General features: G+C 48.6%; 1 protein-coding gene across 4 annotated transcripts in view; it reads left to right on the top strand.

Annotated features, from left to right (window-relative positions):
• GAS7 (growth arrest specific 7) overlaps nt 1–17,687 on the top strand; it is a 286,811-nt gene that overhangs the window by 155,587 nt on the left and 113,537 nt on the right. Inside the window, exon 2 of one of the 4 annotated variants that reach the window (XM_025361028.1) lies at nt 4,116–4,169. The exons of 1 other annotated variant lie outside the window; for it this stretch is intronic. In XM_025361028.1, the coding sequence (XP_025216813.1) occupies nt 4,167–4,169 (3 nt within the window). In that variant the 5' untranslated portion in view covers nt 4,116–4,166. Of the gene's footprint in view, nt 1–4,115; nt 4,170–7,414; nt 7,789–17,311; nt 17,485–17,687 lie in introns of those variants that run through there. 2 more of the 4 variants (XM_025361027.1, XM_025361029.1) reach the window with 2 other exon arrangements.

Below are 17,687 nucleotides of genomic sequence, written 5' to 3'. Positions count from 1 at the left end.
TCGGACTGCCTAGTAGCTGGGTCTACAGGCGTGCGCCGTGCCAGGCTAATTTATTTTTATTTTTTATTTGTGTTTATTTTTGTAGAGATGGGGTCTCACTCACCAGACTGCCCAGGCTGGTCTCAAACTCCTGGGCTCAAGTGATCCTCCCACCTCAGCCTCCCAAGGTGTTGGGATTACAGGCGTGAGCTACTGTGCCCAGCCCCTTATGATTTTCTTAGCGTTGTTTTTTTCTCTAGCTTACTTTAGGAATAAAGTCTGTAATATGGATAACATGCAGAATACATGTTAATCAACTGTTTGGTTTATCACTGAGGCTTCCAGTCAACAGTAGGCTGTTAGTAGTTAACTTTTGGGGGAGTCAAAAGTTATGTACAGATTTTCAACTGCATGGGGAGGTCGGGGTTAGCACCTCTAAAGCCCTGTGTTGTTCAAGGGTCAGCTGTACTTATTTCTTCTTGTATCCCCCCTCCTCATTTGGTTTCTGTGCCTGATTCTCAGAACTCACATGGTTTATTTCCCATGTTGTCCCCGAGTGTTGGGCACTAGCCTGGTTAGAGGCAAAAAAGATGAAGACCTGGCTCTTGCCTTTGAGAGTCTTGGAGAAGGGGCCCTGGGGCTGTTGCATGCGCTAATGAAAGGCACAGGATAGGGAGGGATTGGGCCTGAGGCATGCTGGAGAAGAATTTCTTCTCCCACTGCTTAGGCAAGAGCAGGCCCCCAAGGTTCAGTGCAAGGTCCTTTCTTTCTCTGTGAACTCCTAGGCAGCCTGTAGGATCTCACCACCATCTCTGAGCATGTGCCTCCTACTCCACGTGCCCAGGGCCATACTCACCCCTACTCCCCACCGAACACTTTGAACTTGGATCTATGGCCAGCAGACCAGCAGACTGTACTGCATGCCCTGCCTCCAACTCCACGTGCCCAGGGCCATACTCACCCCTACTCCCCACCGAACACTTTGAACTTGGATCTATGGCCAACAGACTCTGCTGCATGCCCCCAAACGGGCTCTTACCATAGCCACATCTCTTCAAGTTACTGGTTCAAACTTCTGTCATTTCCTTCTGAATCAACTTTACTGTCTCTCATTTCCCTATGTCCCGTCCTTTATCAAACCTTATTCTGCTTCGTACATCATGTTCCTTGGGCTCCCGTCAAGCCCTTGTTTTTTATCCCTGCTGTGAGGCAAGTTCTTTATCTTTTGGGAAGCCTCCCTGGACCATCCCCGCCAAAAGTGACCTCGCCCTCCTCTGGATTCTGAAAGCTCTTATTGTCTGCCAGCTTATCATATAGCATTTGGCACTATTGCAGACTCCTTTGTTACCTAGTCCTTTTTTTTGCCCATGTTTGTGACTTAGCTTCTGAATTTTAGGAGTCAGGTCCTACATATAATACCTGCCTGCATCCCACACAGGATGCGGGAAAGGGTAGTTAGTAACTGTTAGTTGATTGATCATGCGGACAGGAGGCCACGTATGGGAGACGGGGGTATCCCTGAGACCCTGTACCCTGGAGACTGCTTAGGCTGATGAATAATTTTTCTGTTCATGACTGTGAAGCCTTTACAAAAAGTGAGTCATCACGCTACCCAGATGTGCTTTCTTATTAATTATCTTTTTTTTTTTTGACGGGAGTCTCACTCTGTCACCCAGGCTGGAATGCAGTGGCACAATCTCAGCTCACTGCAACCTCTGCCTCCGGGTTCAAGAAATTCTACTGCCTCAGCTTCCCAAGTAGCTGGGACTACAGGTGCATGCCACCATGCCCAGGTAATTTTCGTATTTTTAGTAGAGACAGGATTTCACAATATTGGCCAGGCTGGTTTGGAACTCCTGACCTCATGAGCCGCCCGCCTTGGCCTCCCAACATGCTGGGATTACAGGCATGAGCCACCACCACGCCCGGCCTATTAATTATCATTTTAAAGACAACCCAATTCATCCTACGGAGGACAAGGGCCTACAGCAAATAAGGCCTATTTTGGTTGACAGTTTTCAACTTGACTGAAACACAAAATAATAAGAGGGTTGGTCTCATCTGATGCTGTTGAACTCAGGAAAACTCAGCTTGGTGGACATGATCGTCCGTCCTTTTGCTTGGGGATCACGGATTCTCTGCTGTCTGCCATTCGTACGTGTGGCTCCATAGGCAGCAAGCTATCTGTTTGCAGAGGCCAGAAGGAGACACCAGTAGCGTGGTTTTCACAGCCAACGCTAATCACTAAGGATGGGGTTAATAAAGGAAAACCAAAGTGACTTTTGGATTTTGAGATGCTAGGATGGACCCAAGCCATAAACCCTTAGAATGTATTCGTGAGTCTTACATACTCTGAGAGATTAACTTTGGGGAATCCTAAAGAATTAAATGTCTGCAGGACTAGTGTGTTCTGCTGAGGTCGGGTCAGAGCAGATCAGCCTCCTGGTTTGTAATGGCCCGGAAAGGTCCCTTGCCCTTGGCTGGGGGCCCTACTGGGATTTGCAATGACAGTGATTTCTGTGTGTTGCCTGGAGTGATGCATTGTTGCCTGTGATTGTATCTGTTCATCTGTGTGATGCAATGTCAAAGTGGTGTCGGGGACAGCTGTTAATGTTTAACAGTCTCAAAACTGTCCCCTCTTTGCTATTACAAAACTGAGGAGTCACAGGCTATGAAAGCTTTCATGGCCATTTTAATTCCGCTAACCTGAAAGGACTGAAGGTGAAGGTCTTGGCCATCTAGGTTCAAATGAAGGTTTTTGTTTTTGTTTTTGTTTTGAGATAGTGTCTTTCTCTGTTACTGAGGCTGGAGTGCAATGGCGTGATCTCGGCTCACTGCAACCTCCGCCATCCGAGTTCATTCTTCTGTCTCAGCTTACCTAGTAGCTGGTATTATAGGTGCGCACCACCACGCCTGGCTAATTTTTGTATTTTTAGTAGAGATGGGGTTTCACCATGTTGGCCATGCTGGTCTCAAACTCCTGACCTCAGGTCATCCACCTGCCTCGGCCTCCCAAAGTGTTGGGATTACAGGTGTGAGCCACCGTGCCCGGCCTGCTTTTCCCTTCTTATGGGTGAGGGCCCATCTCCAAGAACAGAAAAGTACCTTGGTCCTGTCTATTTCTGTAGCATGCCTGACCTCAAAAACGAGTGTGTGGATTCATCACCCGGCCTCTCCTCCCACATTGCAGAGAGAAGATGCAAATAACTCAGCTTCCGGTGGGAGACTCCCCACCGCTGGATGTGATGCTCTCGCCTCCTTTTCATGGCTGGTTGGGGACCATTTTGCAAGTGTAGGCTTGAGCATTGCCTTTCTCTTGTTTTTATGATGGGTGAGAGAGGGGAGAGAGAAAGAAGGTGGAGGGGGATTCTATAGCCAGTTTCCTCCCTCTAGTTTCTCCCTCACATTTGACCTTCTTACACCCTGGTATCATGAGGATTTCTACCAACCACAGCCCTGATTGTGACTTCTCCCTGGCTCAGAATCCACCGGTGTTTTCTTCTCCTTTCTAGAATCGAAATTTCTTAGTTCTTGATGTCCTCATGGCCTCCCGTGATCTGACGCCATCCTTCACTACTATTTTTCTCACCTCCCATGCCTCTTAAACGCTAATGAATGGATCTACCTGCTTTTCCCCCACAGCCTCTACCCACACGGTTTCTCTCTGACCTTGGCTCAGGCTGGCCCCATGGCCTAGAATATTGCCCCTGTGGGTTGTTCTTCTGACCCATCCTGCGCAGTCTCTCGCAGGAGCCTCCGTTTTCCTCTGTTAAATGAGGATGATCATAGAATTTTCCTTTTTGGTTTGTTAGAAGGATTAAGTGATAGGAAACATGTGAAGCATAGAACAGCGCCTGGTGCAGAGTGAGTGCTCAGTACAAGATTCTCACAGTCGCTCCTGCAGCAGATTGAAACCCAGCAATTAGGGAGGGAGAGTCCCTCAAGCAGCCGCACTGATAACTTTGAGAAGGAAGAGATGAACCCTGCTGTCAGGCGTGGAAGAGAAAGGACCAGGAAGGTGGGATGCACACGCAGAAACGAATTGATATATCCAAGGGAGAGGCACCTTGTTACCCCCTCCAGGAGCCCAAGTGTGCCACACCCCTAAATGGAAAAAAGCCCTCAATTGACATTAGAATGCTGGCTGTGTTCCCTCGGTCTCCCCAAGATCGAACACAAGATGAACCATGGTGAGTGAGTCCTGCTATAGGTGGCCAGCCTCATGGTTTTTTTTTTTTTTTTTGGAGACAGGGTCTCACTCTGTCGTCCAGGTAGGAGTGCAGTGGCATGATCTCAGCCCACTACAACCTCTGCCTCCCGGGTTCAAGTGATTCTCCTGCCTCAGCCTCCTGAGTAGCTGAGATTTACAGGTGCATGCCACCACACCCAGCTAATTCTTTGCATCTTTAGTAGAGATGGGTTTTCGCCATGTTGGCCAGGCTGGTCTCAAACTCCTGACCTCAGATGATCCACCTACCTCGGCCTCCCAAAGTGTTGGGATTACAGGCGTGAGCCACCTCGTCGGGCCCCAGCCTCGTCTTCTAGTTGGGCTTTCTGTTCACCGTTGCCAAGAAGCTGGGGTGGCTTTCTTCTGGGTGTACGTGGAGAGCCTGAGGTGGTATATCTCATGATGTGGCTTATGGTTCACAGGGTCTTTTGAGCTAAACTATCTCTGTGGGTCTCAGGTTTTTTTTTTTTTTTTTTTTAAATCGTGACAAAACATACATGACATGAAATCCACCATCTCCATCATTTTTAAATGTATAGTTCGGTGACTTTGTGTATACACACATGGTCATGCAGCCATCATCATCACCATTAATCTCCAGAACGCTTCCATTTTGTACCACTGACACTGTGGACCCATTAAACACTAATTCCTAACGTCCCCTGCCCACAACACCTGGTCACGTCCATTGTGCAACCTGTCACTATCTATTTGACTTCTCTAGGTGCCTCATAGAGGTGGAAACAAATAGTATTTGTCCCTTTGTGTCTGGCTGTTGCGCTGAGCATAATGTCCTCAAGGTTCATCCACATGGTTGCATGTGTCAAAATTTCCTTCCAATTAGCCGGGCATGGTAGTGCACACCTGTAGTCCCAGCTACTTGGGAGGCTGAGGCAGGAGAATCGCTTGAACCCAGGAGGCAGAGGTTGCAGTGAGCCGAGATCGCGCCACTGCACTCCAGCTTGACAGAGTGAGACTTCGTCTCAAAAAAAAAAAAAGAAAAACAAAAACAAAAAAACTGCCGTTCTTAAGGCTGAATAATATTCCATTGTGGCCGGGCGCGGTGGCTCAAGCCTGTAATCCCAGCACTTTGGGAGGCCGAGACGGGCGGATCACGAGGTCAGGAGATCGAGACCATCCTGGCTAACACGGTGAAACCCCGTCTCTACTAAAAATACAAAAACTTAGCCGGGCGTGGCGGCGGGCGCCTGTAGTCCCAGCTACTCGGGAGGCTGAGGCAGGAGAATGGTGTGAACCCGGGAGGCGGAGCTTGCAGTGAGCTGAGATCCGGCCACTGCACTCCAGCCTGGGTGACAGAGCGAGACTCCGTCTCAAAAAAAAAAAAAAAAAATATTCCATTGTGTTTATTTTACCATGACTTGGGTTGTTTCTACCTTCTGGCTCTTGTGAATAATGTTGCCATGAACAGGCAGCATGACCCTCCCTTCAGGACCCTGTTTCAGTTCTTTTTGGTATATACCTATTAATGGAATTGCTGGACCATATGGCAATTCTGTGTTAATTTTTTGAGGAATTAACACACTATTTTCCATAGGGACTGCACCATTTTACATTCCCACCAGCAGGTCACAAGGGTTCCAACAGTTCTCAATCCGTACTAGTACTTGTTCTTTTCTGTTTTGTTGATGTTTGTTTATTTGTTTGTTTTGGGACAGAGCCTTGCTCTGTTGCCCAGGCTGGAGTACAATGGCGTGATCCCAGCTCACTGCAACCTCTGCCTCCTGGGATTCTCCTGCCTCAGTCTCCCTAGTAGCTGGGACGACAGGCATGCCCCACCACGCCTGGCTAAGTTTTGTATTTTTAGTAGAGACAGGGTTTCACCATGTTGGCCGGGTTGGTCTCGAACTCCTGACCTCAAGTGATCCACCCGCCTTGGCCTCCCGCAGTGCTGGGATTGCAGGCGTGAGCCATTGTGCCCGGTCTTGTCTGGTTTTTTGAAGAAGCCATCCTAATGGGTGTGGGCTGATATCTCACTGTAGTTTTGATTTGCATTTCCCTGATGATTAGTGGTGTTGAGCGTCTTTTCATGTGCTTATTGGTCATTTTGATATCTTCTTTGGAGGAATGTCTTTTGCTCATTTTCTAAATTGGGCCGTTTGCTTTTTATTGTCTGGTCTAGACTTTTTTTTTGGACCCAGGGTAACTGCAGTGCCTACCCTTTCAGCTACTGGTGGTAGTAACAGCAAAAATCCTAGCTTTCATTGCGCATTTACATCATCCACTAGGTACAATGTTTCCACGGATGCCCCACCCCACCCCCTTTAATCTCTCACACAGTCTTTTGAGAAAGATACTGTGATCATCTGCATTTTGCACTTGGAGAAATTGAAGCCAGAGCCATTGCCCAGGCTCTTGCAGCTAGTAAGCAATAAAACAACAGCTTAGCTCTGGTCTGACTCCATCCTTAGACGATAGTACTTATTTTCTTCCCCCAACCCAAGGAGCTGGTATTGAAACCTCTTCATACATAAGTTTATCCATTTGCTTAATAGGGAACCCTCGGTCCTCAGGATCTTGGTTTCTCTAGAAAACCGTATTTAGTTCTATATAAAGAATCAGTTCCTAAAACCCCAAAGGTTTGCGTCTGAAAGCAAACACAGAAATATGCGGCAGTTTGAGTGCTAAATCGTCAGCTGCTGCAGAAATCTTTCTAAACGGAATGATACGATATATTCACCAAGGATCCAAGCCCCTGCCCACGCTCATTTAGTTGGTGGCTGCAGTATTGCTCTTGGAGTCCAATCCTTTCGCTACTTGTAAGTAATGACTTTGTGATCCTCGGGCCCGTTTCAGTGGAGACCCCGCGTGACCCTGTCTTTGTTCGTTATCTGTCCAGGTTTGGTGGTAGCGAGAGCAGAGTTGAAGGCAAGAGACGTTCATCTCGCCCCTCTGGAAGCACCGGCTTTCCACACAGTGGTTCTTTGGAGGAACATTCTCCGTTCTTTTTATGTTGGCTTTTATCTGGCCTTGGGTTCACACAGCTGAGGCCGGGGCCAGGGCCAGAGCCGTGACATAGGGTTGGGAAGAAGTTGGCCAAAACATTCCCCAGCAGGGCTTGGGCAGGCCCAGGAAGTCCCGCCTAAAACACAGTGAACAAAGCTACCCTTGTCCACAGGCCTGGGGGTGGGAGGCATCTGGTCAGTGACACAAGCTTGGCCATTGTTTGTTGTGACCTTAGCCAACGTTTTTTAGCTGAGAAAGGGGAAAAAGAGGGGGAGTGAAGAAAAAATAAAAAAAGAAGGTCTCCAGAAACGTTGCATCTGGAAAGTCCAGAACGAGTTGTTGATTTCCCAGCAAGCACTGGAGCGGATTTGGAAGGAACTGTGCAATGTAGTGGGTTCTTTGTGAAAGAACAGCAATGAGCAAAGCCACAGGAACCTCCTCTGGGGTGCCCAGAGCACTGGCCCTGGGCTAGCGACTTGCCTGAGCTTCATTTCCCGCAGAGGCTTCATGGAGAGGAAGCCGGCAGAGTCTTGGCTCTGAGTCTGAGGGCTTCAGCCTGAACCCAAGACTCTCCTCTGAGGTAGCAGCCCCCAGAGAAGACTAGCTGTTCTCTGATGGTAAGAATTGATTTTTCTTGCCTGCAAGATGTATGCTCCAGTTTGCTTTTCTCTGCATGTTCCTAAAATGACTTCACCATAGTAAAGAGGCAGCTCTGAAAACTGAGATGTGGGGTCTCACTGCTGAGCTGTGGTGGTCTGGGGACCCGGTGTACTAGGTTGCACCTTTCACAGATCCAAGGAATGAGCAGGGAGAAAAAAAAAAAAAAAAAAAAAAAAGACATGGGTCATTGTGTGAGAAATCAGGAAAAGTGGATGGAAGGAGGAGAAAGATTTATGAAGGATGTCTTGGAGAGAAAGGGAGTCTTGGCTCCCCTGGTTACCTGGGGAGCAGTTTTGTAGTTGGAGCTGTGGGATGGAGAAGCAGAGTGGCGACGTGATTTTAGTGGAGCCCAAACCTTGCTTCCTTCATGTAACTTTTTCCAAGTAAGAAACTTGGCTTCTGCCCACCTATCTGGCATTTACCCCATGGCCCAGTTCTAGCTGGGACACTACAAGGCAAAAGCCATTTGAGGACTATAAAGCTTTATGAAGGGAAGGGGGAGCTCCTGCGGTCATGGCTCCCTAGCAGAAGTACCTGCCCAGTAATGCACTGTGCTTCCAGGCTTGGCTGAAACATCTTTCCAGTTTGGTGGTGGAGGCTGCAACAGTGATGATGGAAACTCTTCCAGTACTTAGCGGTACAACAGCCTTGTTTCACAAGTCTTTCCATCCCTACAAGTTACGCATCCATCTTCTTTCTTTGCAAAGTAGGACCTCCAAGAGAGTGGTGATCACTCTCTTGAGGTTCTGTACAGCTGTGAGAAGTCCAGTTTGCATGGACAGGCTAGCCTGTGTCGGCACGTGGTCTCCCTCCAGGATGCGCTCTCCCACCTCCCTGGGCCAGTCAGCATCCCTGATCCTGGCATGGCTTCCTGTTCCTACAGTGCCCGGGAAGGGAGATGGTGCTTGTTATCCAGGAGCGTCCTCTAACGGGTTAGTTGACCTAGGACAGTCCACAGCAGCGCTTCTCAAAGGTTACCATGCATCTAAACCACCTGGGGATCTTTACAATGTAAGATCCGGTGCTGGGGCAGGGCCTGGGGCTCTGCATGAATAGATCCCAGAGGACTTCATGCTGCTGGTGCAGGGACCACACTTGGAGATTTGCTCCTGTGAGGAACCCAGACCAGTCACTCAAGTTCTGACCAAGGTGTGGCTGCCTTGGGTCTGATGGTAGAGCACTGAGAGTTTTGGCAGGCCTGTTTGTGGATTGTGGCTGGGTGCTTCATGGGGATGGAGGGATTAGCAGAGAAGAATACTGAAGGGCTTGCAAGGAGCTGGGAAGAGCCGAAGTCAAGCTCTTGGGAAAAGGGCATGTGGGGTGCAGAGGCTGTCGGTGGGCTGCCCCCAAGCTGAAGTGGACTGTGTGTTTGGGGTGTAATGTGAGCAGTCAGCCAGAAGTGCTAACTGCTAACAGGCCCAGAAAAATTCCACTGGAACCTGCCTTTGGTGCATCCGGGGTGATGCAGAGACAGAAGCCCAGGATTCCAGTTGCTAGGCAAATAGAGCTGAGACCACTCACGTGGCTCGGGGGAGTGACAGGGAAGAGGTGGACGCATCAGGACAGAACTCAGTGTGGTGAGAGGTGGGAGCACAGAATCCAGGGTGTGGTAAGGTGGGATCCTCGGTGTTTGGGGCACAGCCCACGTTTCAGGAACAGTCAGATGCCTCCTAGACATGATGTCCATGTCTACACTTGAATGTGACTTTTTTTCTCCTATTAAAATGGCATGTCCTTAAAACATATATACTAGTGCTGACATTTAAATTATTGGACCAGGCGCAGTGGCTCATGCCTGTAATCCCAGCACTTTGGGAGGCCAAGGCGGGCGGATCGCCTGAGGTCAGGAGTTTGAGACCAGCCTGGTCAACATGGTGAAACCCCGTCTCTACTAAAAACACAAAAATTAGCCGGGCGTGGTGATGGGCACCTATAATCCCAGCTACTTGGGAGGCTGAGGCAGGAGAATCGCTTGAACCTGGGGAGGCTTAGGTTGCAGTGAGCTGAGATCACATCACTGCATTCCAGCCTGGGTGACAGAGCGAGACTCTGTCTCCAAAAAAAAAAAAAAAAAAAAAATTATTATTAACTATATATATATGAAAGCCCTTGGAGACCATCTGGTCCAACTTCCGTGTTTTAAGATGAAGAAATTGAGGCCTCCCAGCAGAGATGAAAGAGGTTGCTCAAGATCTTCCAGCAAGACTGCTGCAGCTTTGGGGCTGGTACTCCAGCCCCGATTCCCATCCTGTGTTCCTCGCACGGTGGCACAGAGCAGTGGTAGGTCTGACACCTCCACAGCAAGGCCGTTGGCTGTCACCGTTTGCCTGCTTTATATGCGCCAGCGGCAGCAGCTCCGGAAATGTTCGTCCAATCAGGTTGGTGAGAATTGCACCCCTTACTGAGACTTGGAAACAGTTCCAGCCCTTATTAGACTTCATTTCCTGCAGTGCTCAGGGTTCAGACCTCATCAGGAACCATCTCTCGGAGTCAGAAGTCTTTGATTAGAATCACTTGGAGCACAGGCCATAGGCACTGCAGTCCATGGAATGAGTCTCCGTGGTGGGGAAATGAACTGCTTCCATTTTCTTTTAGTGCTCACGGGCCACTCCAGCCAGCAACTAGCGGCCACAAAGCCCGGCCAGCTGGATCGCAGGTGCGGGCAGGCCATCAGAAGCACCTACCCTTATACCATAATGAGCTCCAGTCCGCCTTCCTTTACAACAGCACTAATTCCTCGAGGAAGCCCGCTTTTGCCCCCGGTGCATCTGCGGGCAGCAGCTGTGTCACTTGTGTTTGAAGTTTCTTTCTGGTGAGCAGGCTGCTTTCCATGAGATACAGAATCTGTTACTGATCGAGCTGCGGCTTTGGACTCCCTCCCTTGCTTCTGAACTTAGATCCATGTTGAATGCGATAGGATGCTTGGTGAATTCGGTTCTGGGGTTTTCCTCAGAAGTCTTAACAACTTTAGAAAGTGCCCAAAACAATGACATATAAGGCATTTTGGGGCTTTGCAACTTAATACTAAAGGAAGGCTAGGGAGGATATTACGTAGTATTCCTCTCTCTCTCTCTCTCTCTCTCTCTCTCTCTCTGTCTCGGGTCCCTACCAAGTTTGGCAAAACTCTCTTATTCCCAGGCTTTTTCCGCTGCAAAGGGAAGTGGACCAGCGGTCCTGTAGAGGGACCCTCACCCTACCAGGAACTCCCTAAGGAGTGTGTTAGGGAGTTAATCCACAGAATATCCTTCAAAAGCGTTTTCTAGGTCAGGACAAGTGATATCATTATAAATATCAACAAGCATAGAACACCTAGGGTGTATTTCAAGATCGTTAATCTTTAGGACGAAGAGAGAAGTACTGAAGTCTATCCCAACTCCTTCCTTTGACAAATAGGGACTTTTCAGCATTCACTGGCCGTAACAGTGACCTGTGGCAAAGGGGAAGAGAATCCCAACTGTTCAGCCTCCCCGTACAGACCTGAGGTCATGTGCACTGTCGCATACCCTGATTTGGGCATGCATTTCATTTCCAATTTTTGCTACATCACTTCGCTTTGTTGGTGTCTCAGATAAGCGTTTCTTTCCCACTGATTCTAAGTCAGATTTGGTTGAGTAAATAAAAGGGTATCTAGACCAAAAGAGCTGGAGACCTCTTTCTCTTCAGAGCCCAGAAGTGTTTGGAGGGAAGCTTGCAGCAAGCAAAGCAATATTTCATGAAGATTTGTGTCTTGTCAGGCCTCTGTCATCTCTTTTGTTTATGTGACTGCTGTTCTTGGAAGCTGAGCTGGACATTTAACTGCCTTGATATTTCCCTTGTGGTTTTAGGCTGTGTTACGAAAACCATCCCATGCATGGGTTATAGGACCACAGTGTTCGCGACTGGCAATCCCCCTGTTTTACAGATGAGGAAACAGAAGCCCGGAGAGGCTGAGATAATTGCACACATCACATCTCGCTGTCTGGGAACACAGCACCTTTGTGTGCCTAGGCCTGTGTGCTGTCTCCTAATGCTTTTGTCATCCTGAGTTGGGGGTAGGGTATCAGAATGGCCCACACTATTTTTATTCTGCTCGGGAAGGGGGAGGGGAAAGAAGCAACATTCCTCAACAGTTCATCAGGAAATGGAGAGTTTGAGTTAAATGTCTCTGTGAATCAAAAGCCGGTGAGCACCGTCATTCAGGTTTTCTGGCTTGGAAGCCGGAAGCTGGAACCGGCTACTGGGAGGAGACTACTTTGCCATTTAATAATTACATTTTTAATTGTACTGAAACATCAGGACCACAGAGACCTTGAAATGGAACAAAATGCAGGGTTTTTTTTTCCTGGGGTTCCCCAACCCCTCCAGGCTTCAAGGTGGGGAAGCAGTTCCTGCTTCCCTTACCATTTCTGGAGCTGTTCTCTCTATTTCAGGCGTGCTTGTGGGACGACGCCCCAGGTCCTCCACCCCAGATCCTGTGGTTCTAAAACACGGTCACAAGGCCTTTAGGTACCTGCTCCAAACCCCTCTATCAGAGGCCAGAAGAGTGACTCTGATATTTGGTGGCACAATCACGCTGGTCCGTTAATGCTGAGATTCTTCCAAACCATGCTGCAGAGTGGGCGTCTCTCAGATCCCCATCATGCCGTATGGTGCCGCTGGGGAGATGCCACCAACGAAAAGGACCAGCCATCTCAGATGCAAGAAACGTGCTCACATTCTGAGTTTTCCTCATTTCTTGCATTGTCTCCTCTGGAACCCTGTTAACTGGCCCTTCTGTCTTACACTGGGATAGCAGGTGCAACCGCCATAAAAATCTCATTCTCCAGAGTCAGAGGAGGAAGGGTCATGCAGGAACAGGGGTTCTGCAAGGCCCACATAGAAGGCGTTTCTTTTCTACCCTCTGCTGACCGCTTGATTCTCGGGTGTTTCAAGGCTGTGACATGGCTTCTGACCCAGGAGGGGCCATGCAACTCATCCTTGCGGTTTGCAGGATCATTTGCAAATCTTTTCATCAATCCTTGTCCCCCAGAGACTCCATATTTCCAGCCTGGCAAGTTTCCCTGTGCGGGTTGAAGGGTTGACTTCCTGTATCCTTGCTGCATGGACTGCGTTGTAATTATGTTCATCAAAATTCTTGGTTAACCAGATCACTCCATTTCTTTATAGGCTCAGAAAATACAGAGTCTATTGTTCTGTGTCCTCTCCCCGCTCAGTCTTCACAAGCATACCCTATGAACTGACTGGCCCTCAGGGATGTGCTGGGGGCTTGCAGGGTGGCTGTGACTCTTGCCAGACCTACCAGGAGCTGGATAGGTCTGGAGCGTCCCAAGTGGTTCAGCCTTCAGACCCACGGCTGGGAGAAAACTCCCACGGCCCTAATGTCCACCTCTTAGGGTGGGTGCCAGTGACAACCACAGTGTGAGGCTTCTTCTTGCCACTTCGTAGACAGAGGACAGTGATGATGTTGGTGGGGGGGAAGTAGCTAATGCAGATGAAGAAGAGTATGCCGGACACTCCATGGGGACTGGAGTTGCAACCTGGTTGGGGAGCCCAAGCAAGTCACTTTTGGATTCGTCCAAGGAGGCTGGTGGGGGTGGGCGTCTGATGTGAGCAAGTGGGGGATTCAAGCCAGCGAGATATAGATGATTGCCGCCGCATCCATTGTCACCCCATTCATCGATCCTACCCCAAGTAGTGAGGCCCGAGGACACCTGGACAGTGCCAGGTTTGGAAGAGGCCTGAGGACGTTTGCATCTAAATGACTAAAGCCTCATTTGAGAAATTGCTTTTATGAATTCAAGGGGACAGCCCTGCTCACCAGGTGATTTCTAATAAGAAGGATTTGAGGCGGCACGCAGAGGACTCTGGTAAAGCCTCCGACAAATTTTGCACATAGAAAACTGGAAGAAAGGAAGGCGACCCTCCTGGCTCTTTGGCTTCTTGCTAGTAAGAACTGCAGGTGTGCCTCATGCACCTGACCCCCTTTTCACACGGGTCCAACCACAGTGCCACGGGACACGGTCATGCTCAGGCCCAGGCCCCAAAATAGCCACATGCTCTTCTCTGTGTTTTGGCCTTGGGAACCCTTTGAGGGCTTACAAAGCCAAACAGGTGTTTCAAATGAGGTCTTTGGCAAGCCCGGGGTTCCTACTGATTTTTCCTTCAATCCACAAAGTGCTTTGGTCCCAACATATGTACCTGAATAGATTCCAGGAATCAGGATTCCCCACGGAAGCTGACTGCCCTCGGGGCCAATACAACCCGGTAGAGACAAGACTCAAAAGACTCAGCACCGGGCACTTGGGTCTCCAAGGCCCCTTCCCTCTGTTGTGTTCCCTCTGGTTGAGAACCTGTCAGTTTCTAGAAGAAGACAAGAGTGGACCTGAGAAACAAGGACAGAGGATAGATGCCAACTGGGCAGGTCAGGTGGTACCTGATACCTGATATTTGGTAGGAGGGGTAGTAGGACATGGATGCTTCATTATGGGAATGGGAGGAAGGGCAGCGTTTTCTTTCCATCTCCCTCGGTGTTCTCATGATCTCAGTGTTCCTCCTGCCTCTTGATCTCTTCTAGTATATATTATTATTATTATTATTATTTTGAGATGGAGTCTCGCTTTGTCACCCGAGCTGGAGTACAGTGGCATGATCTCAGCGCACTGCAGTCTCCACCTCCTGGGTTCAAGCAATTCTCCTGTCCCAGCCTCCCTGGTAGCTGGGATTACAGGCGCACGCCACCACGCCCAGCTAATTTTTATATTTTAGTAGAGATGGGGTTTCATCATGTTGGCCAGGCTGGTCTCGAACTCCGGACCTCAAGCAATCCACCCGCCTCGACCTCCCAAAGTGCTGGGATTATATGCATGAGCCACCGCGCCTGGCCTAGCATATTTTTTTAAATGGAGGGTTTTGTTTTGTTTTTTGAGACAGGGTCCCTGCTGCTCAGGCTGGAGAACAGGGTACAAATGTGGCTCACTGTGACCTCGAACTCCTGGGTTCAAGTAATCCTCTTGCCTCAGCTTCCCTAGTAGCTGGGACAAAAGGTGCGCACCACCACGTCTGGCTAATTTTTAAGTTTTTTGTGGCGATGGAGTTGCTGCGTTGCCCAGGTTGGTCGTGAACTCCTCTACCTTGGAATCCCAAAATGTTAGGATTATAGGCATGAGCCACCGCACCCAGCCCTTTTCTAGTAGTGTCTATATTTGAGACTCAGGTTATAATTTCATTTTTTTACAGTATATATCGAGAATAGCAACACGTATACATGATTGTGTAACTAGATTCATAATTACGTATGCGTTTCTGTAAGCTGCTTTCAGCGTACAGCCTGGATCCTTTTGTGCCGTGATGTCTTCATTCTTCACCTCTGTTTGTCTTGTTCTTTCAGGCAGTTGGAGCACATCCCTTACGTACGTTTACTAAGGAGGACATGAGTCCTTGTCTCTAGAAGAATGTGTTTCTGTTGCCTTCCCTCGTGAAAGACAGCTTGGCTACCAATAAAGGTCTTAGTATTTTTCTTATCATGCACCGGAGGCATCTTTTGAGATGTGGCTATAGAGAAGTTTGAGACCAGCCTTCTTTTTATTCTTGCACTGGTCTTCCCACGTAAATGATTACAGGACTTTTATCCTTATCTTTGCTGTGTAAATATGTTGTTAGGATATGTCTGCTTGTTGGTCTTTTGAAATCCACTTTGCCTTGAACAGCGTAGGACCTCCCGTGCAGCCCAGCTCGGGAACTTTCCTCTCCATCAACCTTTATTTATTCTTTCTTTTCTGTTAGAGCTTTTCTGCTGGTCTCCTCTTCAGGAACAACTCCATATCCATATCTTGGTTTGCTGTTCTGTCCTCACATTTGCATTTTTCCCATTTCCTTTGCATTCTGGGGAAAAAGCAATTCTTGTTTGTTTTGTACATAACCAATTCACTTTGTTTTGCAGTACTAATTCTATGTTTTATTGCAACCAATGTGCATTTTCCTTCTGTTACAACCTTTCAAACTTCCCTATAATTTTTATCATTTCCTGTTCCTTTTTTATGTCATTTTGGCTTTTTTTTTTCAAACCAACTTGCCTTGTTTTGTTCTCTTACGAGTTTTTGCTCTTATATCATAGATGTTATTATATCTTGTTGCCCTTTGTTGAGGTTGCTGGATACTTTTCTGAGATGTTTCTTGTAGATATTATATGAGATCATGATGAAAAGTTTGTGTTTCTCTTGAGGCTTCTGGATGTTCTTCCTCAATCTATTTTCTGCAATAAAAGAAACAATACATATTATCTTGTCTCCCCCCTCCCCATTTGTGCAGCTTTAACAAAATACCTGAGACCAGATGATAGTGTATAAGGAACAGGAATGTATTTGTTTATTTGAGACAGTGTCTGACTCTGTTGGCTGGAGTGCAGTGACACAATCATAGCTTGCTTGCTTCCTTCCTTCCTTCCTTCCTTCCTTCCTTCCTTCCTTCCTTCCTTCCTTCCTCTTTCTTTCTTTCTTTCTTTCTTTCTTTCTTTCTTTCTTTCTTTCTTTCTTTCTTTCTTTCTTTCTCTCTCTCTCTCTTTCTCTCTTTCTTTCTCTCTCATTCATTCATTCATTCATTCATTCATTGTTCTGGGCACTGTGCTGAGATTAAAGCTATGAAAAAAGAGATAGGGACGTGGCCCTGTCTTCCCGAATCTTATAGTTTATTTCTTTGTTGATATGGCAGCTCCTTCAACCTCCTCCTTCCAGGCCAGGTCGCTGAATCTCTGACCTTTAAAAGAAAACGAAGACCCTGTCAGGGTCCAGCCTGTCTCCTGGATGACTACTGGCAAAGACTGCAGGCCTCAGGATGTGCTGTGACAGTGCCAGGGGTCCCCTCCTCGTTTCTGAAATTTCTGAGTATGGCCAGAAAGGCTGCTGGAGTTGGGGAGCGCAATGCTTTCACCCATGAGACAGGAAATGCGCCCAGTATTCTTAGAGACACACACTCTGGGGCTGGTGATGTCACTGTTGCTTGATTTGTGTCTTAACCCAGAGTTGGAGGAGATTGTCGCTCTTGGGTAGCTGTTCCCAGCTCTGTGTAGGAGTCCGCCTACCCTAAACAGGTGTCCACCAGGAAGGCGTGACGTGGGAGTGAACTGGCAGTCTCCAGCCCTGCTGGGTCTTGATCGTCCTGGTGGGCCCTGGTAGCCCCATTAGTAATTGGTTGACTCCCTGAGGAGTGCAGAGCTGGCAGTGGGGCCACTCCTGGCTACTGAGTCCAGGACGACTCCGGGACTCAACCCTCCCAGGCATGCCCAGCCATGCCCTGGCTGCTTCTGGGTGTCCAGCTGCCTCCGTGGTTGGGGAAGAGAGAACTTGCTGGAGAGTCCTTTGTGGAGGAGCCTTCAAGCAGTGCCAATCACGGCACTGGGCTCATTAGCAAGCATTGCCATAGCAACGGGTCTGCCAGAAAGTGGCTCGTTAGGCTGACAACTTCAGAGCTGTTATATATAGATCTGGGTGTGGGGGGAGTGGGGGTGTGGGGCCCTGTGGATATGCTTTTCTTTAGAGCTCCTATTGCTTCTGGGTTTGGGGTGTGAGAGGACGCAGAGCGGGAGACCTTAAAACCGTCTGATCCGGCTGCTATAGCGAGTGTCTGACGACCACCCATTAACGCCACCAAGTAGCGTTTGCTCGCAGCTTTAGGAGAAGGTAAGAGTCAGGTGTTCTCAGAAGCCTCCGGAGGGGGAGAGAGTCCCGGAGGTGGAGGTGGCACCCAGGTTGAACTTGAGCTTGAAGCATGGTGGGAGCGGTAGGGAGCGGAGTAGCGGGGTCTGCCTTGCCTGGAGGCTGCAGAGACAACCTCCACTGTCTGTTAAATAGTTTATTGGAAGGGTTTGGGGCAATGGAACAGA

This window comes from Theropithecus gelada, chromosome 16 (assembly GCF_003255815.1).
Source record: "Theropithecus gelada isolate Dixy chromosome 16, Tgel_1.0, whole genome shotgun sequence".
Classification (NCBI taxonomy): Eukaryota; Metazoa; Chordata; class Mammalia; order Primates; family Cercopithecidae; genus Theropithecus; species Theropithecus gelada.
Note: the sequence above shows the minus strand (reverse complement) of the source record. Positions and strands in the feature narration are given on the sequence as shown.